Source organism: Lycium barbarum, chromosome 9 (assembly GCF_019175385.1).
Source record: "Lycium barbarum isolate Lr01 chromosome 9, ASM1917538v2, whole genome shotgun sequence".
NCBI classification, from domain to species: Eukaryota; Viridiplantae; Streptophyta; class Magnoliopsida; order Solanales; family Solanaceae; genus Lycium; species Lycium barbarum.
Genome location: NC_083345.1, coordinates 103,710,019 through 103,734,450, shown reverse-complemented (window position 1 = coordinate 103,734,450; position 24,432 = coordinate 103,710,019). Strand labels below are relative to the sequence as shown.

Genomic DNA, 24,432 nt, shown 5'->3' with positions numbered 1-24,432 from the left:
ATTGGGTAGTTGAGTTAATCACTTAAAATTCATAATCTTCTTTAATTATATATCTTGACCTCAATTGGAACAAGTTTGAGGTTTTACGAATTATTGAGGCTAAAGAGTATAATTAAAGGCGGTAATATATTTTAAGTGGTTAATTTATCTACATAATGAGCACATGAGAACACACCTAGAAGTTTTTCAAAATTTGAATTGAAAGTACTTATTACAGAACATTTTATCATGTGTTCAAGTGCTCAATTGGAACGTAACACGCACTAGTTCATGTTTAAGTGAAATTTACTAGCAAGTATAAGGGGTCGTAAATGTATTAAGCCAACTTTTAATTAAACATAGTTTATGTTTACATGATACGTAACCTCAATTTCGTGGTTCTTAGGATTTAATTGATTTAGTGTAAACATCATATGTGGATAAATTTTCCATCCTATTTATTTTGTGTAAGTCTATTTTATTCTACAATGGTACCCTTTGCTCATTCAGGATTATACCCTGATCTCCATGTAGCATGTGTTTAAGTGAACACATTCTAATGAGATGATTTATAACCACAAATATCCTATTTTTTCATTTCATTTTTATGCTATTTTTTTTACGAAGATCATTCCGAGTCATTAGATAAAATTTATCCTATTTTTTTATTTTATTTTTAAATTTCGTGCTCAATCAAACATCTTTATATAAATTGAGACGGAAGGAGTATTAATTTGATCTAATGACCCAGAATGATCTTCGTGCAATGCAATGCATAAGAATTTACAATACGTTAGTAATATGCTTGCATATGATCTTGTAAAATCTGTCAGTGGAAATACTGACAAATCAGAAAAGAGAGAAAGGAATAAATGGAAGAAGACAACAAAAAAAAAAAAAAAAAGTGGATTTTGCGGATATGCCAACTACAGAAGTTTCTACCTACTTTGTTATTTACCTGATTCTTCTTCCTATTGCTTTTTTCTTCCTTTTTTGTATTTTGCATTCTCCATAACACAGGTAATTTTCTGTGGAGGGGGTCAATCACATGTCAACAATTGCTTGTTTTCTCTGATTATATTTGTTTAATTATTAATTTTTCTCTATTACTTTAGCTTAAATTTTTCTCTCTCTTTTTTGCGTAAGAAAAATGGGTTTATGTTATAACAATTTTTTTAAATTAATTATTTCAAATTTGATATTAGTTCATAAAGATATGCTCAATTATAATAAGTGTATTGGATCTTGCACATTATGTGTTTCGTGGGTCTAATGTAGCGTATTGCCATCACATTGCCCGGACTCCCCTCTACTTCTTGGTTGAAAGGCCATAAATTTTTGTAAGAATGTCCAAATGATAAAAGATTGTCTCGTTAGAAACTAGACTTCGTGTTCTTTTATTTGAAATAAAATTCATAGTCTAATTAGTGGGTAAATTTCACAGTTGGTCGATTAACTACCACATTTTTTCACAAAAGTCACTTAACTAATCGTTTCTAACACAAAAAATAATTAACTTTAAGTATACTAACACAAATTCACTAATCCGCTTTCCGGTGTCACCCGGTTCACTAAACCACTTTACGGTGAATAACTCTTTTTTACTCTTTTTTTTTTTCAAAAGAAATTAATTTAAAAGGTTCGACCCGACCCAAAACTCGTATGAACATAAGTCATATGAACCCATATAAGAAAAATAAAATATTAAAATAATAGAAGTCCAAGCTTCCCCCAAGAATACGATATACTTGATGCTACTAGGGACAAGGCTATAATAACCATGCCAGAAATGATCAAGAACAAGCTGATGAGAAGGTTGTTCAAAAAGAAAGAATTTTTTAATTACCTAATATTATTTCAAACCAAACGTGTATTTAATGGTAGGGAAAAGGGAAGAATATGAAAGGTTATTTACTTTCTTCATAAGGGTTTTGGGTCGGGTTAGGTTGAACCTTTTTAATTAATTTTTATTTATTTAAAAAAGAGTAAAAAATAATTATTCACCAGAAAGTGGTTTAATGACGCCAAAAAGTGGTTTAGTGGCTTTTGTGGTAGTGTATCTAAAGTTAAGTGACTTTTTTGAAAAACTATGATAGTTAAGTGACCATCTGTGAAATTTACCCCTCTAATCTATATCTATATATAATATAAAATTAGACATAGGCAAGGTGATATGACACCTCTCTGTGGCCTCCATTAGTATTTATCTTTTTTTCTCAATTTTTGGACCATTTTCTCTTCATTCTCTATTTTACTAAATAAAATAAAATATTAAAGGTTCATCTCCTACGTATAATAAAGACTCACTCACCATTCAATAACATTATTTGTCACTACTTCCCTTATACTTATTGTAATTACATTATATTAAATTTATTAGTAAAAGCAATTAACCTTCCATCATTCAATTCATTCAATTTTTATATATATAAAGCTAGGCATAAACAAGGTGAGGTGACGTCTCTCTACGGCTTAGAAACCCATTTAATTTTTCTCCTTTTTTTGAAATCTCCCTTCAATTTTTTTGTCATTTCCCCTATTCTTGCATTTATGTTGTATGTTATTATGACAAAAAGAAAACTCAAAAGTCCTTTCCTAGCCAAAAAACAGAAATAGAACGGTTGCAACACTAAAACAAAAATGATGGTTGCGATTGAAACGGACGGTTACCAACTTAATGGGTATGTTACAATTTACCACATTGAAGATCCTTAATGGGATGCCTCCCTACGTAATGCTATAAAAGAAACAAAGTAATATGACACTCTTCCACCTCAAAATCAATCTTTTACCCATATGCTCTTGCGACAGTTTTTTGGTGAATTACCAAAGGGTTCACAATTCATCATCACGTGTATCTATTCACTGCAATCTTAAACTAAGTTAGGGAAAAGGATCAAATTTACCCTCCAAGTATGGTTTATAGTTTAAATTTGCCTTCGGTCAAAGTTTGGGATCAAAGTTACCCTCCCGTTAGAATACTTGATAAATTTGCTCTTATATGGATGAAAGTCTGACTTGGACTCCACAACACAAAAAAATTAGCCACGTCGGATCCACATAGGCTTCACGTAGACTCCCAATCCCAATTCTCTTTTGAGAAAAAAAAAATACCCCTGCAACATTTGTTTTGTCATAGTGAAGGTTTCTTCATGTTTTGTTTTGTCATAGTGAAGGTTTCTTCATGAACTCTTCAGAGCATTTTTTAACAGAGGAAAACATTTTTTCTCAGAATACATTCCTAAACGTATACCGAAAGTAAGATCAGAAAAGTTATGATCCTGCAAAAGTGATAACAAGACAACAAAATAAATTTGTGCAGTTCAGCTTTGAAAATCCATTTTCAGTTCTCTTCAACAAAAATCCATTTTCAGTTCTCTTGAATAGTTTTTGAGAGGTTCTGACAGGGAGGCGACAACAATGAGTTAAGTTAGCTCCGTCGAAGTTCACCTAAGATAGATGTCATGTTCAAAAAAGCTTTGTTGGTCAGATAAATTCTATGTTTCTGGACAGAACAACGAATCCTTGGTCGTATTAAACATTTGTTGTTGCTGCTGCAGAATTTTTCTTACATGCCTCCTATTTTATCACATGCATTAAGTGTGTACCTCGATGCGATTAAAACTCTGGCTTTTCACATTACTATATGGTGCCTTAGTGTCAGCAATAGTCTAGACGGGTTAAGAGAATTGGGATTGGGAAACGAGTTAAAAAGAGAATTAGGTTTGGGAGTCTACGTGGAGCCTATGTGGATCCGACGTGGCTAATTTTTTTGTATTGTGAAGTTCAAGTCAGACTTTCATCCATATAAGGGCAAATTTATCAAGTATCCTAACGGGGAGGACAAATTTGATCACAAACTTTGACGGAGAGGGCAAATTTGATCCCAAACTTTGACGGAGGGAAAATTTAAACTATAAACCATACTTGGAGGGCAAATTTGATCTCAAACTTTGACGGAGAGGGCAAATTTGATCCCAAACTCTGACGGAGGGTAAATTTAAACTATAAATCATACTTGGAGGGTAAATTTAACCCTTTTCCCAACTAAGTTTGATTCTTAGTTAAATCCATTATAATTTATTTTTGTTGCAGTGATCAGCTTTTTAAGGATTTGATGACATCGTTATTGTTACTATGAGGCTTCGACGTTACAAGTTCTATGCTGGCGATATTGCATAAGTTGTTTGTGCGGAATTTCTATCGAGACTTACTTGATTAGTCATGATCTAATTTCTAGAAGTGATCAAAAGTTATATTTGATGCCATTTTAACAGGAAGGGGGGTTGATTCCCTAATTTGTATGATAATTACGTCGAGGATCCTCTTCTACGTTCCCTATGGAAATAAAATATTTCATTTTGATCGTAATTATATTTTCACTAAATTAATATAAAAATAATTCACACTATTTTTCATTATACATTTGGTGAAGCCAAAAACCTCCTATAACATGTATATTCTTGTGTACTCCAGTTTTTTTCCTTTCCTAAATTCATTAATACCACTAAAGTTTTTTTATTCTCTCTGATGATTATTATTATTCACCTAAAGGCTAAAGTATAGTTGTTTTGCATTTTTAAGCTACGGTGATTAATAGGGAAAACTCAATCTTGCATTGAATTGTTTGATCAATTACTATTAACTTTGCATTGCTTAAAATGTGACCCTTCCATTGTATTTGTTTGGAAAATTAATTACAATTTGTGATTGAAATGCATATAAATTAAGAAACTAAAAGGTCAAATATAAAAGAGAGTATCACTCGAACTTTAGAAGGGAGATTCAAATAATAAAAAATCCTCTACGCTTTCTTGCTCTCTCGTACACTCTTACACTTTCTTGCTCTGCTTCTGCCCGTTGATTGTTGTCGTTGCTGCCAGTTGATCGTCCGTTCATGGCTTCCTTGGTAAGTTTTTAGTTCCCTTCTTTTTCTATTGTTTTTTTCAGAATTCTATATATTAGTATTTGTTGTTTATCTGCGTAAAAGCTTTCTTTTTGGCAGATTTAACTTGGTGCATAACTGCTTCCACCATCTTCTCTATGTTGAAATTAAGAAAAAAATAGTATCGATTTTTGCTTTAATGGTTTTTCATAGAGCTGTTTAGGGATGAAATGAGTTAAAAGCTTGTCGTTTTAAAAGAAAAGAAAAACATTTTTAAATATTTGATAATTTATGCAAAACTATTTTAGATGGTTGGAAAGACATTACTCCCTCCATCCCTATTTATATGATATAGTTCGGATTTCGAGAGTCAGTTTTTCTTGAAAAATAATTTACATATTTATAAACTATATAAAAAGTATTATAATTCATAATAATTAACAATTTAAAATATTTAAAAGACATATGAATTAATCGCGGTTAAAGATTTTCTTGTTTGACTCTCGGAAAGCGAAGTGCGTCACATAAATTGGGATAGAGAGAGAGTACCTTCTATTTGATCAAATTTATGGGGTTTCTAGTGTTGGGATATATACTATTAACCATGTGTTTGGATATAGTATTTATTATATAACAATTATTTATTCATTGTTTAATAAAGAATTAAATAGATCATGTACCAGCATGTGTGTCCTTTACTTATATAGTAGATGATTTAGTGTATAGAGTTTAGCTTATACACGGAAGATTAAATCGTCGGTCTTATAAGTATGAAATTTATGTTCACAATCTAAGATGAAAATTGGACAAAGCCATCGGTATGATTGTAGCCCAAGATTAATATAATGTATCTTCATTATGGGAACGGTATAGTTTCGTCTTCTTGTGCTAGTACATTTTGTATGTATTGAACGAACCAAGTAGAGATAAGTGTTTTTGTACTGAATATATAAAACAAATTCTCTAGTTCATTAAATGTACTTATACTCTTAATCTTGATATAATTATTATGATCAATGTGATTTGTTCATTATTTTGATTTACTAAAAGGTACGACTCAATTGCGGGTCTATGTATTCCCGGTGAATTGGATAATGGCAAATTACATTTGTGAAATAATAATTAGTTGATAGAATCCATGTCTTGACTTTGAGATTGATGATACCCCTTTATGGATGCTTATAAGTCTCATGTGAAAACCCTGCAGGTGGATTTTGTATCCGTCACATGATGTAAGTTAAGCAGAAATATAAAGGATTCAATTAGTCAATGAATTAAATTGTCAGTAATTTAATTTAATTGATTGGTATCTGTAATCTTAACATGAGGAGTTAAATAAGTTTTAATGTATGATTTTGAAATTGAACTGAGGAGTGCAATTACGATTTTTTAGTGGAATAATTCGTAATTTATTATGGTATGATTAATTCAGATTTCTTGAATTAATTCCATAATAGGAAGCCTCGATAATTAAATTCTGTGGTCCCTACTGTGCCCGAATAATAAAGAATTATATAGAATATTATTTCTAGGTGAAAAATAAAGACCCAATAGGTTTTGGAAAAGGGAAAAACCCTAAACCTGTAGATATAAAATAGGGGTCTTATTCCATAAGGAGGCTGAGAGTTTTACAAGTTTCTACTCTTTTTCCATAGAAATTCGCCCACACGAATTTCACAAATTCTGGTATTATTCGGGTTACACAACAGAAGACTGTGGAACTGAAGGATGACGATCAACTGGATGGTGTGTGCTCGTGGTTGAAGATTCGATTCTTGGTCGCGGTCACGCTTCAAGAGATAAGTATCAATTCTATGGTTGATTAATATCTTGATTATGTGTTATCTATATTACATGTAAGTTCGATCCTGACTTTTTGCTTCCGCTGTGTATGCCTGATATCCATCAATTGACATCAAGAGCCTGCTTGCATCTAAATAGATAACCTGATAACATGATTAAAATATGATTTTTGTCTTGACATTGTTTTTCATGTTTTGTTAAATCTTAAACATGAGAGAATATGATGATATTTGGTGCGACGAATGAAATCAGGACGATATTAATTTTAATTGTGTTAAGGATCAACAGCAGTGGTTGTTGGCTTTTTGCTCAGCCGGTGACTCTTTGCTATTTCACAAATTATAAAGTTGCTTTGTTGAAAAACAGCTGATTTATTAACTGGCAGCTAGGTCTTTTTGCCGAGGTTAAGTTTCTTTTACAAAGTAGAAATCTTTGTTCACAAGTCTTACGGCAGTAATTTCTTGCCCAACTTGTATTAGATTTTGCCTACAAATATGTCTAGTATGAGCATTCATGAAAAAAAAAAAAAAAAAAAAAAGGTAGTATAAATTAGTATTATATGAACTTGATTTCTATAAAAGTAATTTACGTACCACAGATGAATGCATATTGAAAACGGCGGCTGTGTATAAGGAATAAGATCCTTGGTTTCCGGTTGTGATGTCAATGGCATTAAGTTTGTTTAATTTGACTAAAGTAACAATATGTGCTATTGTTTGATTAAAAATTCTGATTGGCACAGTTTTCATTGCTCTCTGTTTGTGTTAAAATATAAGGGCACATTGTTCTTTTTCCGTCTCATATGTATGATAGTGTATCAATTAAGAATTTTGTGATTAATAAATAATTATCACTGAAGCAGTTTATTTATTTGGAATCGTTGAAAATTCTTAAAGCTTTATATATATGAAATTATATCAATACATGAATTGAGAATTATGATTAATAAATAGGATCTATGAAAGTAGATTATTTATTTGAGTCATTAGAATATTTTCAATGTATCATGTATAAATTGTCCCAGAAAATAAATTTACCTTTAGCTATTAGTAACGCTTAATTAATTCATGAGAAGAGATATTGAAGTGTTCACCTAAAAAGAATAAATATAATATCTTGGATTCTCAGGTGTATTAATCGAGAGGATAATTTATTGTAAGAAGGTTTTGTATGTCTTACCCAGAAGAAGGGACACATTGTATGCCTTCAGCTCGTGGGATAATTATAAAAGGAGAATAGAAACCTGAATCAGATTATTTAATCCTTAGCTATGCCTAAAACGGTTATTTTAATGAATTTGGTTAGCTGTGGAGATCAAGAATTTCACGAATTCTTATTGACCTGAAATTTGGTGTGTTCATTGGAAACACATAGTAAGAAATAATCTTTGAGGCTGTTTAGATGGGTTATGTTGTTCTTTCGGATTAAAACGAGTATGAAAAACTACTCTTTATGTCAGTTTTGTTTATGTTAAATCTAGAACATGAATACACATGATGATTTAACATGAATTGATATATGATAAGAATGTAGGTCATATTGTTTAATTCTTAAAGATGCTTAAATTATTTTGAATCTGATTTTGGTTGTAGCTTTGGACATGAATTATTTTGCGGACTTCAATTAGCCGGAAATTTAATAGATTCATTGGAAATGACCCATTAAACAATATTCATTGTTATAATTTGGGATTGTTTAAATGGTGTTTTAGGCATTTTTTCTATTTCTTGAAAATTATTTTAAGGAAAAATAACTCGGTTATGATCTAATGGTGATAGAGATTCTTCCTTATGTTTTTCATGTCTAAATACTAGTGAAATAATAAATTTATGTGTTGACTTTTAGTCTTCCTCCCCATCGGATGGATTTATTATGGGTTGTCACTAGGTATAATCACTAGTTATTGATAACTTGTATTAACTCTCCATCTGAGTTACATGTTGAGTCAATGGAACTAGAGATAATGATAATGATATTCACTTGGCTTAAATTAGCAGCATACTCTTCGTTTGAGTTAGCTTTGGTTTTAAATTTATAAAGTGAATATTTGGCATCACATATATATGTTGCATGAATTGTTCTTTTATATTGAAATTTGTTGTGCAAGATGTAGGGATATCTATGTGGTGTGTTTTGAATTTTATATTCAATGATTACATAAACATGCTAATTTCCAGAAAGCAACGCTGAGATTATGTAAACATATTTTAAAATTTTGTTCGTTGTTCTTGATTCATGTATATTAGTATGCGAATGATGATATGTGATAAGAGCTACTGAACAAATGTATATATATATATTTTTTAAATTCTATTTTGGCTGGAAAAAAAATCTGTTTTTTATCCGAATTGGTCATGGTTTCGGAATTCTGATTTTTGACGAACTTCGATTGACTCAAAATTTGGTAGGTTCATCGGAAACGACCCACTGAGAAATACTCACAGATATGCTGTGACCTAGGGGATTTTTTGGCCATTTGGGGTCGTTTAGATGGGTTTTTGGATATTTTTTCTGTTTTCTGTAAAAAGAAATTGTTAACTAAATTTTGTTTAACAAATAATGGTGTTAGGGTTCATTTTCTATGGTCTCCATCGTATATAGCAGTGATATAATGAGTTTATGTGTTGACATAGGTCTTCCTCCCCATTGGATAGATTCATTATAGTTAATTACTGTGTTCTAGTCCCTAGTTAATTGATAGCTTGTCTTGACTCTCCAACTGAGTTACAAGTTGGTTCAATGGAACTAGGGATAATTAAATGGGATATTTACCTAATATAAATTAGCAGTTTACTCTCCATCTGAGTTGGTTCTGTTTCTTTATGGGGTGATATATCTGGCATGACTCATATATTTTGTATGAATTGTTAAGTTTCCCTATCGAATCTAACTGTTCGGTAAGCATGGTTATATGTGTGATGTGTGGTTTGAATTTTATTATTCATTCAGCATAACTAATGATTTATTTAATGATTATATCTCAAATTCTCAATAGATTTTATCCAGCCCACTTACTACTAGTCAGGAATTTCTTCTGATAGAAATAAGACATTAATTTAAAGGATGCATTATATGTAACTTCTGTTAGAAAGAATTTATTTTCAGTTTCTAACCAAACAAGAGATGGATAGTTAGTTTATTTTTCTTGTAACTCTTGTGTTATTAAGTTTGATAAACATTTTATCTCTTGTGGTACAATGATGCGTGACCCTTTAAATTAATAACTCTTCTGAACTGAATAGTGTTAATCTGTCCCATCAGAGATTTTTTTTTTTCGTGAATTGAATGAACTTATCTGTGACGCTTGTGTCTAGGTCATTTTAATCTGAATAGAATTTCGAAGTTGGTCAAATGATGAACTTTTGAGGTTCATTGAAAGTAGAGGCACTACCAACTTGTGAGTCCTATTTAGAAGGAAAAATGACTAACAGACCTTTTTTTTAAAAAAGGAAATAAAGTTAATGATAAGTTAAGACAATCCATTCCGATTTGTGTGGTATAATGAACTTCAAGGCAAGAGGTAATTTTGAGTATTCTGTGACATTCATAGAAGATTACTCATGATATGAATATATCTATAGATGCTCTGTAGGTCCGAATGCTTTGAAAATTTCAAGGTATTTAAGGCGAAAATGAAAAGCGTCAGGGGAAATATATTAAGTCACTGCGATTTGATCATAGTGGCGAGTACCTCTTTGCAGAGTTCATTAGTTACTTATTAGATAAAGGAATTGCATTTTCAATTGTCTACATCAAGTATTCTACAATAGATTGGTGTGGAAGAGAAAAGAAATATGACTCTTTTGAAGGTGATAAGATTAATTGACTTATTTATATTTGCTTTTTCGTTTTGGGATATGTCGTAGAAACTGCGAGTTACATTCTTAATTTAATTCCCTCTAAGTTAGTACCTTTGATACCCATAGAACAGTGGATTGGAAGTAAGCCAAATCTGCAACATGTTCGGATATGAGGTTGTCTTGCACACGTGTTCAAAGGGAAAACAGATAAGTGGAAATCAAGAACGGATGTACGCATGTTTATTAGATATCCAAAAGGAACGAAAAGAGATTTAATTACTGTCCTAAAAGAAAATAAGGTAATTGTTATTACAATTGCTAGATTTTTAGAAAAGGACTATTTAATAAACCAAGTTGCTAGAAGTAAACTAGTTTTATAGGAACTGAGCAAAGAAATAGCAAATGAGTCATCTAAAAAATTCAGAAGTTCAAGAACATCTAACCGACAAGTCAGGGTTGAAGTTTCATTGCATTTAAGTAGTGGGAGAAACATTAATAGGCGTAACGAAATTCACTACTTTTAAGTAGTGGGAGTGATGTTGAGCAAATAACGCTATATGAAGTCGTTAATATTTTAATAACGAAAGGCAATGAAGATAATATTAAGACTCAGAAATATGATAGTGTGACTATAATAGTAGTAGTACTTAGTCGTAGTGGGAGAATAATAACCAAGATCGGTTCAGTGTATTTTTTTTTTGGAGAGTTTCATGATAGGATCCCTGAAGATCTTAGTACAGAACCGGTCATTTACGACGAAGCACTACTAGACGAAGTTACATCAGAAAACAACTTGGTAAGTTAATTTTAGCAAAGAGCTTAGTCGCTAAGACTTTTGGTAGTCGTGCAAAAGGAATACATGTGAAAGTGGTAAATGCATGGTTAAAAGTCTAAGTGGGAGATTGTTGGGGTATATACCATTAACCATGCGTTTAGACATGGTATATTCTAACAATTGTCATGGTTAAAAGTCTAAGTGGGAGATTGCTGGGATATATACTATTAACCATGTGTTTGGATATAGTATTTATTATATAACAATTATTTATTCATTGTTTAATAAAGAATTAAATAGATCATGTACCAGCATGTGTGTCCTTTACTTATATAGTAGATGATTTAGTGTATAGAGTTTAGCTTATACACGGAAGATTAAATCGTCGGTCTTATAAGTATGAAATTTATGTTCACAATCTAAGATGAAAATTGGACAAAGCCATCGGTATGATTGTAGCCCAAGATTAATATAATGTATCTTCATTATGGGAACGGTATAGTTTCGTCTTCTTGTGCTAGTACATTTTGTATGTATTGAACGAACCAAGTAGAGATAAGTGTTTTTGTACTGAATATATAAAACAAATTCTCTAGTTCATTAAATGTACTTATACTCTTAATCTTGATATAATTATTATGATCAATGTGATTTGTTCATTATTTTGATTTACTAAAAGGTACGACTCAATTGCGGGTCTATGTATTCCCGGTGAATTGGATAATGGCAAATTACATTTGTGAAATAATAATTAGTTGATAGAATCCATGTCTTGACTTTGAGATTGATGATACCCCTTTATGGATGCTTATAAGTCTCATGTGAAAACCCTGCAGGTGGATTTTGTATCCGTCACATGATGTAAGTTAAGCAGAAATATAAAGGATTCAATTAGTCAATGAATTAAATTGTCAGTAATTTAATTTAATTGATTGGTATCTGTAATCTTAACATGAGGAGTTAAATAAGTTTTAATGTATGATTTTGAAATTGAACTGAGGAGTGCAATTACGATTTTTTAGTGGAATAATTCGTAATTTATTATGGTATGATTAATTCAGATTTCTTGAATTAATTCCATAATAGGAAGCCTCGATATTAAATTCTGTGGTCCCTACTGTGCCCGAATAATAAAGAATTATATAGAATATTATTTCTAGGTGAAAAATAAAGACCCAATAGGTTTTGGAAAAGGGAAAAACCCTAAACCTGTAGATATAAAATAGGGGTCTTATTCCATAAGGAGGCTGAGAGTTTTACAAGTTTCTACTCTTTTTCCATAGAAATTCGCCCACACGAATTTCACAAATTCTGGTATTATTCGGGTTACACAACAGAAGACTGTGGAACTGAAGGATGACGATCAACTGGATGGTGTGTGCTCGTGGTTGAAGATTCGATTCTTGGTCGCGGTCACGCTTCAAGAGATAAGTATCAATTCTATGGTTGATTAATATCTTGATTATGTGTTATCTATATTACATGTAAGTTCGATCCTGACTTTTTGCTTCCGCTGTGTATGCCTGATATCCATCAATTGACATCAAGAGCCTGCTTGCATCTAAATAGATAACCTGATAACATGATTAAAATATGATTTTTGTCTTGACATTGTTTTTCATGTTTTGTTAAATCTTAAACATGAGAGAATATGATGATATTTGGTGCGACGAATGAAATCAGGACGATATTAATTTTAATTGTGTTAAGGATCAACAGCAGTGGTTGTTGGCTTTTTGCTCAGCCGGTGACTCTTTGCTATTTCACAAATTATAAAGTTGCTTTGTTGAAAAACAGCAGATTTATTAACTGGCAGCTAGGTCTTTTTGCCGAGGTTAAGTTTCTTTTACAAAGTAGAAATCTTTGTTCACAAGTCTTACGGCAGTAATTTCTTGCCCAACTTGTATTAGATTTTGCCTACAAATATGTCTAGTATGAGCATTCATGAAAAAAAAAAAAAAAAAAAAAGGTAGTATAAATTAGTATTATATGAACTTGATTTGTATAAAAGTAATTTACGTACCACAGATGAATGCATATTGAAAACGGCGGCTGTGTATAAGGAATAAGATCCTTGGTTTCCGGTTGTGATGTCAATGGCATTAAGTTTGTTTAATTTGACTAAAGTAACAATATGTGCTATTGTTTGATTAAAAATTCTGATTGGCACAGTTTTCATTGCTCTCTGTTTGTGTTAAAATATAAGGGCACATTGTTCTTTTTCCGTCTCATATGTATGATAGTGTATCAATTAAGAATTTTGTGATTAATAAATAATTATCACTGAAGCAGTTTATTTATTTGGAATCGTTGAAAATTCTTAAAGCTTTATATATATGAAATTATATCAATACATGAATTGAGAATTATGATTAATAAATAGGATCTATGAAAGTAGATTATTTATTTGAGTCATTAGAATATTTTCAATGTATCATGTATAAATTGTCCCAGAAAATAAATTTACCTTTAGCTACTAGTAACGCTTAATTAATTCATGAGAAGAGATATTGAAGTGTTCACCTAAAAAGAATAAATATAATATCTTGGATTCTCAGGTGTATTAATCGAGAGGATAATTTGTTGTAAGAAGGTCTTGTATGTCTTACCCAGAAGAAGGGACACATTGTATGCCTTCAGCTCGTGGGATAATTATAAAAGGAGAATAGAAACCTGAATCAGATTATTTAATCCTTAGCTATGCCTAAAACGGTTATTTTAATGAATTTGGTTAGCTGTGGAGATCAAGAATTTCACGAATTCTTATTGACCTGAAATTTGGTGTGTTCATTGGAAACACATAGTAAGAAATAATCTTTGAGGCTGTTTAGATGGGTTATGTTGTTCTTTCGGATTAAAACGAGTATGAAAAACTACTCTTTATGTCAGTTTTGTTTATGTTAAATCTAGAACATGAATACACATGATGATTTAACATGAATTGATATATGATAAGAATGTAGGTCATATTGTTTAATTCTTAAAGATGCTTAAATTATTTTGAATCTGATTTTGGTTATAGCTTTGGACATGAATTATTTTGCGGACTTCAATTAGCCGGAAATTTAATAGATTCATTGGAAATGACCCATTAAACAATATTCATTGTTATAATTTGGGATTGTTTAAATGGTGTTTTAGGCATTTTTTCTATTTCTTGAAAATTATTTTAAGGAAAAATAACTCGGTTATGATCTAATGGTGATAGAGATTCTTCCTTATGTTTTTCATGTCTAAATACTAGTGAAATAATAAATTTATGTGTTGACTTTTGGTCTTCCTCCCCATCGGATGGATTTATTATGGGTTGTCACTAGGTATAATCACTAGTTATTGATAACTTGTATTAACTCTCCATCTGAGTTACATGTTGAGTCAATGGAACTAGAGATAATGATAATGATATTCACTTGGCTTAAATTAGCAGCATACTCTTCGTTTGAGTTAGCTTTGGTTTTAAATTTATAAAGTGAATATTTGGCATCACATATATATGTTGCATGAATTGTTCTTTTATATTGAAATTTGTTGTGCAAGATGTAGGGATATCTATGTGGTGTGTTTTGAATTTTATATTCAATGATTACATAAACATGCTAATTTCCAGAAAGCAACGCTGAGATTATGTAAACATATTTTAAAATTTTGTTCGTTGTTCTTGATTCATGTATATTAGTATGCGAATGATGATATGTGATAAGAGCTACTGAACAAATGTATATATATATATTTTTTAAATTCTATTTTGGCTGGAAAAAAAATCTGTTTTTTATCCGAATTGGTCATGGTTTCGGAATTCTGATTTTTGACGAACTTCGATTGACTCAAAATTTGGTAGGTTCATCGGAAACGACCCACTGAGAAATACTCACAGATATGCTGTGACCTAGGGGATTTTTTGGCCATTTGGGGTCGTTTAGATGGGTTTTTGGATATTTTTTCTGTTTTCTGTAAAAAGAAATTGTTAACTAAATTTTGTTTAACAAATAATGGTGTTAGGGTTCATTTTCTATGGTCTCCATCGTATATAGCAGTGATATAATGAGTTTATGTGTTGACATAGGTCTTCCTCCCCATTGGATAGATTCATTATAGTTAATTACTGTGTTCTAGTCCCTAGTTAATTGATAGCTTGTCTTGACTCTCCAACTGAGTTACAAGTTGGTTCAATGGAACTAGGGATAATTAAATGGGATATTTACCTAATATAAATTAGCAGTTTACTCTCCATCTGAGTTGGTTCTGTTTCTTTATGGGGTGATATATCTGGCATGACTCATATATTTTGTATGAATTGTTAAGTTTCCCTATCGAATCTAACTGTTCGGTAAGCATGGTTATATGTGTGATGTGTGGTTTGAATTTTATTATTCATTCAGCATAACTAATGATTTATTTAATGATTATATCTCAAATTCTCAATAGATTTTATCCAGCCCACTTACTACTAGTCAGGAATTTCTTCTGATAGAAATAAGACATTAATTTAAAGGATGCATTATATGTAACTTCTGTTAGAAAGAATTTATTTTCAGTTTCTAACCAAACAAGAGATGGATAGTTAGTTTATTTTTCTTGTAACTCTTGTGTTATTAAGTTTGATAAACATTTTATCTCTTGTGGTACATTGATGCGTGACCCTTTAAATTAATAACTCTTCTGAACTGAATAGTGTTAATCTGTCCCATCAGAGATTTTTTTTTTTCGTGAATTGAATGAACTTATCTGTGACGCTTGTGTCTAGGTCATTTTAATCTGAATAGAATTTCGAAGTTGGTCAAATGATGAACTTTTGAGGTTCATTGAAAGTAGAGGCACTACCAACTTGTGAGTCCTATTTAGAAGGAAAAATGACTAACAGACCTTTTTTTTAAAAAAGGAAATAAAGTTAATGATAAGTTAAGACAATCCATTCCGATTTGTGTGGTATAATGAACTTCAAGGCAAGAGGTAATTTTGAGTATTCTGTGACATTCATAGAAGATTACTCATGATATGAATATATCTATAGATGCTCTGTAGGTCCGAATGCTTTGAAAATTTCAAGGTATTTAAGGCGAAAATGAAAAGCGTCAGGGGAAATATATTAAGTCACTGCGATTTGATCATAGTGGCGAGTACCTCTTTGCAGAGTTCATTAGTTACTTATTAGATAAAGGAATTGCATTTTCAATTGTCTACATCAAGTATTCTACAATAGATTGGTGTGGAAGAGAAAAGAAATATGACTCTTTTGAAGGTGATAAGATTAATTGACTTATTTATATTTGCTTTTTCGTTTTGGGATATGTCGTAGAAACTGCGAGTTACATTCTTAATTTAATTCCCTCTAAGTTAGTACCTTTGATACCCATAGAACAGTGGATTGGAAGTAAGCCAAATCTGCAACATGTTCGGATATGAGGTTGTCTTGCACACGTGTTCAAAGGGAAAACAGATAAGTGGAAATCAAGAACGGATGTACGCATGTTTATTAGATATCCAAAAGGAACGAAAAGAGATTTAATTACTGTCCTAAAAGAAAATAAGGTAATTGTTATTACAATTGCTAGATTTTTAGAAAAGGACTATTTAATAAACCAAGTTTCTAGAAGTAAACTAGTTTTATAGGAACTGAGCAAAGAAATAGCAAATGAGTCATCTAAAAAATTCAGAAGTTCAAGAACATCTAACCGACAAGTCAGGGTTGAAGTTTCATTGCATTTAAGTAGTGGGAGAAACATTAATAGGCGTAACGAAATTCACTACTTTTAAGTAGTGGGAGTGATGTTGAGCAAATAACGCTATATGAAGTCGTTAATATTTTAATAACGAAAGGCAATGAAGATAATATTAAGACTCAGAAATATGATAGTGTGACTATAATAGTAGTAGTACTTAGTCGTAGTGGGAGAATAATAACCAAGATCGGTTCAGTGTATTTTTTTTTTGGAGAGTTTCATGATAGGATCCCTGAAGATCTTAGTACAGAACCGGTCATTTACGACGAAGCACTACTAGACGAAGTTACATCAGAAAACAACTTGGTAAGTTAATTTTAGCAAAGAGCTTAGTCGCTAAGACTTTTGGTAGTCGTGCAAAAGGAATACATGTGAAAGTGGTAAATGCATGGTTAAAAGTCTAAGTGGGAGATTGTTGGGGTATATACCATTAACCATGCGTTTAGACATGGTATATTCTAACAATTGTCATGGTTAAAAGTCTAAGTGGGAGATTGCTGGGATATATACTATTAACCATGTGTTTGGATATAGTATTTATTATATAACAATTATTTATTCATTGTTTAATAAAGAATTAAATAGATCATGTACCAGCATGTGTGTCCTTTACTTATATAGTAGATGATTTAGTGTATAGAGTTTAGCTTATACACGGAAGATTAAATCGTCGGTCTTATAAGTATGAAATTTATGTTCACAATCTAAGATGAAAATTGGACAAAGCCATCGGTATGATTGTAGCCCAAGATTAATATAATGTATCTTCATTATGGGAACGGTATAGTTTCGTCTTCTTGTGCTAGTACATTTTGTATGTATTGAACGAACCAAGTAGAGATAAGTGTTTTTGTACTGAATATATAAAACAAATTCTCTAGTTCATTAAATGTACTTATACTCTTAATCTTGATATAATTATTATGATCAATGTGATTTGTTCATTATTTTGATTTACTAAAAGGTACGACTCAATTGCGGGTCTATGTATTCCCGGTGAATTGGATAATGGCAAATTACATTTGTGAAATAATAATTAGTTGATAGAATCCATGTCTTGACTTTGAGATTGATGATACCCCTTTATGGATGCTTATAAGTCTCATGTGAAAACCCTGCAGGTGGATTTTGTATCCGTCACATGATGTAAGTTAAGCAGAAATATAAAGGATTCAATTAGTCAATGAATTAAATTGTCAGTAATTTAATTTAATTGATTGGTATCTGTAATCTTAACATGAGGAGTTAAATAAGTTTTAATGTATGATTTTGAAATTGAACTGAGGAGTGCAATTACGATTTTTTAGTGGAATAATTCGTAATTTATTATGGTATGATTAATTCAGATTTCTTGAATTAATTCCATAATAGGAAGCCTCGATAATTAAATTCTGTGGTCCCTACTGTGCCCGAATAATAAAGAATTATATAGAATATTATTTCTAGGTGAAAAATAAAGACCCAATAGGTTTTGGAAAAGGGAAAAACCCTAAACCTGTAGATATAAAATAGGGGTCTTATTCCATAAGGAGGCTGAGAGTTTTACAAGTTTCTACTCTTTTTCCATAGAAATTCGCCCACACGAATTTCACAAATTCTGGTATTATTCGGGTTACACAACAGAAGACTGTGGAACTGAAGGATGACGATCAACTGGATGGTGTGTGCTCGTGGTTGAAGATTCGATTCTTGGTCGCGGTCACGCTTCAAGAGATAAGTATCAATTCTATGGTTGATTAATATCTTGATTATGTGTTATCTATATTACATGTAAGTTCGATCCTGACTTTTTGCTTCCGCTGTGTATGCCTGATATCCATCATCTAGAAGTTAAGAATTTTTATCTTTAGTCCTTGATTCTTGATGTCTGCATAATTTAAGTGTAACTTTCCGATTAAGGGTTTGCCACTTTTAATATAAAATAGATAGATAGATAGATATAAAGAGATTAATGCTAATACGCTGAACATACATTATTTATTCTAAAGTATACACTAATTATACATTAAGATGCACTAGTGATACATCACATATGCAATCTCTCTGTAGAGTGTACATATATAGAAAGGGAGGAGGAGGAAACACGCATCCAATCTTAGTCAGGAACATTTCAACACTTTTTGTGAGAAAAACTATATGTTCTCTATATTAATACTGAAGAGGCAATAATGACTAAATAAGTGTTGAACTAACTACCGTGTCATTCAATGGTAGATTAGTGGTATTGAAGCTGAAAAATTATTTCTTTTGGTCCACAAGATAAACTCCAAGATCGTATGAAGCTTTAAGTTTCTTGTAGAATCATGACTATAAAACTAAGCACATGCAATAACTAAATAAGAATAACATGACAATATTGAAAAGTCAATTTATTCTTTGGTGGTCTTCCCATTTTTGACCCATTCTAAAAATTGATTCAACAAATCAGAAGAAACAAGAACATTGATTGAAGTCTCAAAAGGTTGCTTTTCAAATAGAATAATGCTTAGAGTTGATGCTGCCAAGCTAGTGAGCTACTATTGCCTTCATTCAAGTATGCAGACTTGCAATGGTTCGATGGACGTCTTACACTGGAAGATTGTTTAGTGATATGTTCCATCATTTCAGCATTTTCAGCCATTGATCTTAGCTGCTTCCACAACATCCATATTAACTGGCTCTAGCTCCACGACATCCATATTAACTAGCTCTAGTTGCACAATATCCACATAAACTGGCTCTATAATTAATATCTGTATGTATTGGTTCCGCAACATTCGTATAAATTAGCATCTCATCAATAACATCTCCCGCTACAATTAGTTAACGTAGACATAAGCATCAGATTTAGAAATAAATGTATAATAAATATATGAATAATAGATTCAGCTAGTGCAAAACATAATTACCAGTAAAACAATCGGTAACTCCCTCATTGCCATTTTCACAGTGATCATCAGCAGCGGGAGAGTTTTCCATATGAACGTTGCTCTGTTTACTACAATAAGGAGTACATGCTTAAAATTTATTAAGTCCTTGTGAATCCTCTTTCAGATGGCAGTACATGAGATATTCCTCTAGAGGTCCCAGAAGAAGTTGTGCTACCACCAAAAGAGATGAGAAGTGCAAGAGGCCAAAAAAGGCAAGATGAAAACTGTCTCCAGAGATACATAATAAGAGACGAAGATTTTATGTGGAGCATGTGAGAAAGAAGGCACAGTAGGAAATTGTGCATGAATATCCCAAAGATAATTTCAAACTTTAAAATTAGATTCAGTAGCAGAATTCCAGTTGTGTTGGTGATTCAGTTCTATTTTAATTGTGTCGCTGATTTGAAGTGTGATAAGACATATTTTTAGTCTAAATGCATAATAAAGTATTGTTTATGGTTTCGAAATATGTTTATTTTTGTGAGCTAATTGTGCAAATGTGATCATATAGTATTTAATGCTGCACTTGAAATACACACACACATATTCAGATATGGCATTTCAAATGTATTTCTATAGAAATATCTATTTATCTTGTATATATCTACATATATTAAAAGTACGAATAATTTTTGCTAAATGTTGAACGACGAAAATATTCTCATAATGTTGATCGACTTTTATACCCTTTATATCTAAATTATATTTTCAACATTAATGTCCAAAAACGTAAAATTAGTGTTAAATAGTTTGGTACGTAGGGAGATAAATTAAATGGAGTCCATGTAGGATTGAGACTATTCGGTCACAGATTTAAGTTATATTTAAAACTTAAATTTCAAAATTTAAGTTTTGAATTTATTAACTAAAAAATTGTTCAGAAAAGACACCTCTTCCAAATAGTCTCCTTTCTTCTCTATATATTTGTTATCCCTAAAAGTGGCGTAACATTCTGCAGTAACATTTTTGGCTTTGAGGAATCCTGAAGAAACTTGTATGTATCCCCTAAATAATATACATGCAATATTTCTTTAAGGACAGTGATTTATTCACGCCTCAAAGTTTTCTATTCTCTTCTTTTTTTAACAATCTTAAAAAAATAATTGCTATGGAAAAAATACTTTCTGCTGTTGACAATTCAAAGGAGTTCATCAAACTTGACAGCTTTGATGGAACAAATTTTACTCGCTGGAAAGATAAGATGATTTTTCTTCTTACTGCTTTGAAAATCTACTACATTCTTGATTCGGGATTAATTGCAACTCCCGAACCCACTCCACAAGACTTCGATGAAGTCAAGGCAAAAAGGAAGAAACGTGAAGAAGATGAATTGCTATACCGTGGACATATCCTGAATACTCTGACAGATCGTTTCTATGATCTGTATCATAGCATGAAGTCTCCAAGGGAAATATGGGTTGCTTTGCAGAATACATACCAGAATGAAAAAAGAGGTACTGATAAATTCTTGGCTCTGCAATAATTTGAATTTAAACTGATTGATGCCAAGCCTATTATGGATCAGATTGATGAACTTCAAGTGTTGGTTTCAAAACTAAAAGATCTTGAAATTAAGATTCCTGATGCACTTCAGATAGGTGCAATTCTTTCGAAGTTACCTTCTTCCTGGAATGATTAAAGAAAGAAAATGTTGCATTCGGCTGATAAATTTACTATTGAACAATTTCAAACTCACATTCAAATTGAAAGTGAGACTGGTGCTCGTGATGCTTCTATTCAAGCATCAAGTTTTGCTGTTAATTTTGTTAGTCAGAATACTTCTGATAATGCAAATAAAAATTTGAAAGTTTCCAAGAAGTTTAATAAAAAGAGATAAAAATTGCACTGTCATCATTGCGGGAAGAAAGGCCATAAGATTCGAGATTGCAGGTATTAAGAGAATTTTGGAGAAGACTGTGAGCGTGAATAGGAAAGACTGGTCGCTGAAGCTTGATGATGCTCTGTGGGCATACAGAACAGCCTACAAAACTCCTATTGGCACATCTCCCTATAAGCTCGTCTTTGGTAAGGCATGTCATCTACCAGTGGAGCTTGAGCATAGAGCATATTGGGCGATAAAGAAGCTGAATTTAGACATGGTTCAAGCTGGAGAGAAGAGATTGTTGCAGCTACACGAGTTGGAGGAATTTCGCTATCATGCTTACGAGAACCCGAAAATGTACAAGGAGCAAACTAAGAGAATTCACGAAAAGTGCATCCAACCTCGCAACTTTGATCCCGGGCAGTTAGTCTTTTCGTATAACTCGAGGCTAAAGATTTTCGAAGAGAAGTTGAAAAGCAAGTGGTCTGGTCCGTTTGAAGTTGTTCGGGTAACCGCACATGGGGCGGTTGAGCTGAAACCGTTGAATGCAGAGCGAACATTCTTGGTAAATGGGCAGAGGGTCAAGCACTATTTTGGAGAGGTCATCAATGCAAAGAAAACCCTGGTGGATTTAGAGGAGGCTTGAAAAAACCCTACGTCGTGCCGCGACGTTAAATCAAGCGCTTCTCGAGATGAAACTCGTGTTTGTAAAAGTAGCATAAAGAAAAAGAACAAAAAAATGAAAAAAAATGAGAAAAATACAAAAAGAGTCGTGCCACGACCTTAACTAAGGCGCTGGTTGGGAGGCAACCCAACGTTTTTATGCATATAGGTCACGTTTGTTCATGTTGCAGGACTAGGGAAGGAGGAGGACCACAAAACACGCAAAAAAAAGTTGAAATTCGTACAGGTTTGATGTATGAGCTGGACCCGCGACGCGGGGCCAACACTTGAAAATAAATATTCTGCAGCTGTTTTTCAGGGTTGCACCCGCGACGCGGGTGTAACGCCAACTATGATATTTTTAAAAATATTCTACAACTGTGTTTTCCTCGTTGCACCCGCGACGCCGGTGTAATGCCAACTCTGATGTTTTTTTCACAAAAATAAATATTCCGCATTGGACCCGCAACGCGGATGAGGCGGATCAAAATTTACTTTTTTAAGTTAAAAGGGCAGATCCGCTCCCCCCCCCCCAATTCCCATTCCCTCTCAAACTCACAATACCTCTCCTTTTCCCCTCCCCTCTCAAAAAATTCGAATTCGTCCACTCCTTTTCCCCAAAATCCATAGGAAACCCACATACAACTTCAAGAACTTGTTGTTTCATCTCATAACATCAAGAGGTAAGCATAATCTTTTCCGTTTTCATTTGTTCTTGAAGATTGAAGTTGTGAAACTAGGGTTATTGGGTTTGGGCGAAATTGGGGCGAGGATTGGTATTGCTTGTTTGCTATTGATGTCTAGGGCTAGAAGATGACTCCTATTGTAGAAGGGAGGGTTTTTAAACCCACCGTTGCTTTTTAAAATTCAAGGGATGATTTTAAGCCCGCAAGGTGTTCTTAAAAATGTTGGAATGAATTTTTATATGGAATTGTGAAGTCTTGAGTAGCAATATGATATGAAATAGTGTACGAACCCTTGGACATCGATTGTGCGTCAGTAATTGTGAATTGGGTTGAGAAAAAACCATGAACCACCAACGCAAAGTCCTAAAACATGAAACTTGTTTAGCTTCTTGATTTTTGTTTTTTTTAATTCTAGTCCAACTTAGTTAACTACTTTGTTTTTCCTCTTTTGTATGTAGTTTGAAGTAAGTGTGGGGTCGGTTCAACCCCAACTTAGGTGTTAATCATGAAAAGGCCCGGAAGAACACAAAAAGAAAAAAAATCACAAAGTTGGGCCACACAACTCTAAACTTGAAAACATGGGAAAGACTTAAGTGTGAGGTCGTTTCACGACTCCCTTTTTTTAAAAAAAAATTGGATTCATTGTTTGGTATTGTATTGTTTTGCAGGCAAATGGTTAACACCAAAGGTAAGGGAAAATCGGCAGCCACTTCCAGCTCTCAAGGCACAAAACGGCGGAGAGCCAACCTCTCTCCCCCTCCCAAAGCTAAAAAGACAGTGAAATCGCTATCGGGGGGTAAGCAACCAACCGTCCCTATCCCTCGTGCTCCATCATCTAGACCCAGGCTAGATGTTCGTGCATCCGGGGAGGATTGGTATGATATATTCAACCCCGCAGCGGGGTACATCCATGAGCGTTCCATCAATGGCACCTTATTGCAGCGCCGCTTCAGGAATGTGTACAATCAGCTTGTAGACATGAGGTGGGTGTCCATATTTCAGACACCGAGGCCAGTTAACATCGATCTTGTCCTCGAGTTCTACGCCAATATCACGTTCACTTGACATGGCAAATGGGAGTCGAATATCTATTGCAGGGGAGAGGACATACCCATCTCACCATCCTTCTTATGCGCACACTTGGGAGTCCATGATTATCCTATTGAACAGCTATTGGACTTCATTCACCCGCCTGATTACAAGGCCATTCAGGAAACCTTGTGTGGTGTTGATTCCAAAGCCTCATGGGTCCGTTATGCGGGAAAATATCGTAAGAAAAAGTACATGAAGATGAGTAATGTTAATCAGGAGGCGCGGGTATAGTTGCGTTTGTTGAATTACCGAATCTAGCCATTGGAGCACTATTCTGAGGTGAAAAAGGAGCGGGTTT

General features: G+C 32.8%; 1 protein-coding gene across 1 annotated transcript; it reads left to right on the top strand.

Moving 5' to 3' along the window:
- The first annotated feature begins 21,967 nt into the window (after positions 1-21,967).
- LOC132612096 (uncharacterized) lies at positions 21,968-22,339 on the top strand. The gene has a single exon (XM_060326437.1). It carries the CDS (start codon positions 21,968-21,970, stop codon positions 22,337-22,339), a length of 372 nt encoding a protein of 123 aa, XP_060182420.1.
- The last annotated feature ends 2,093 nt before the right edge of the window (positions 22,340-24,432 follow it).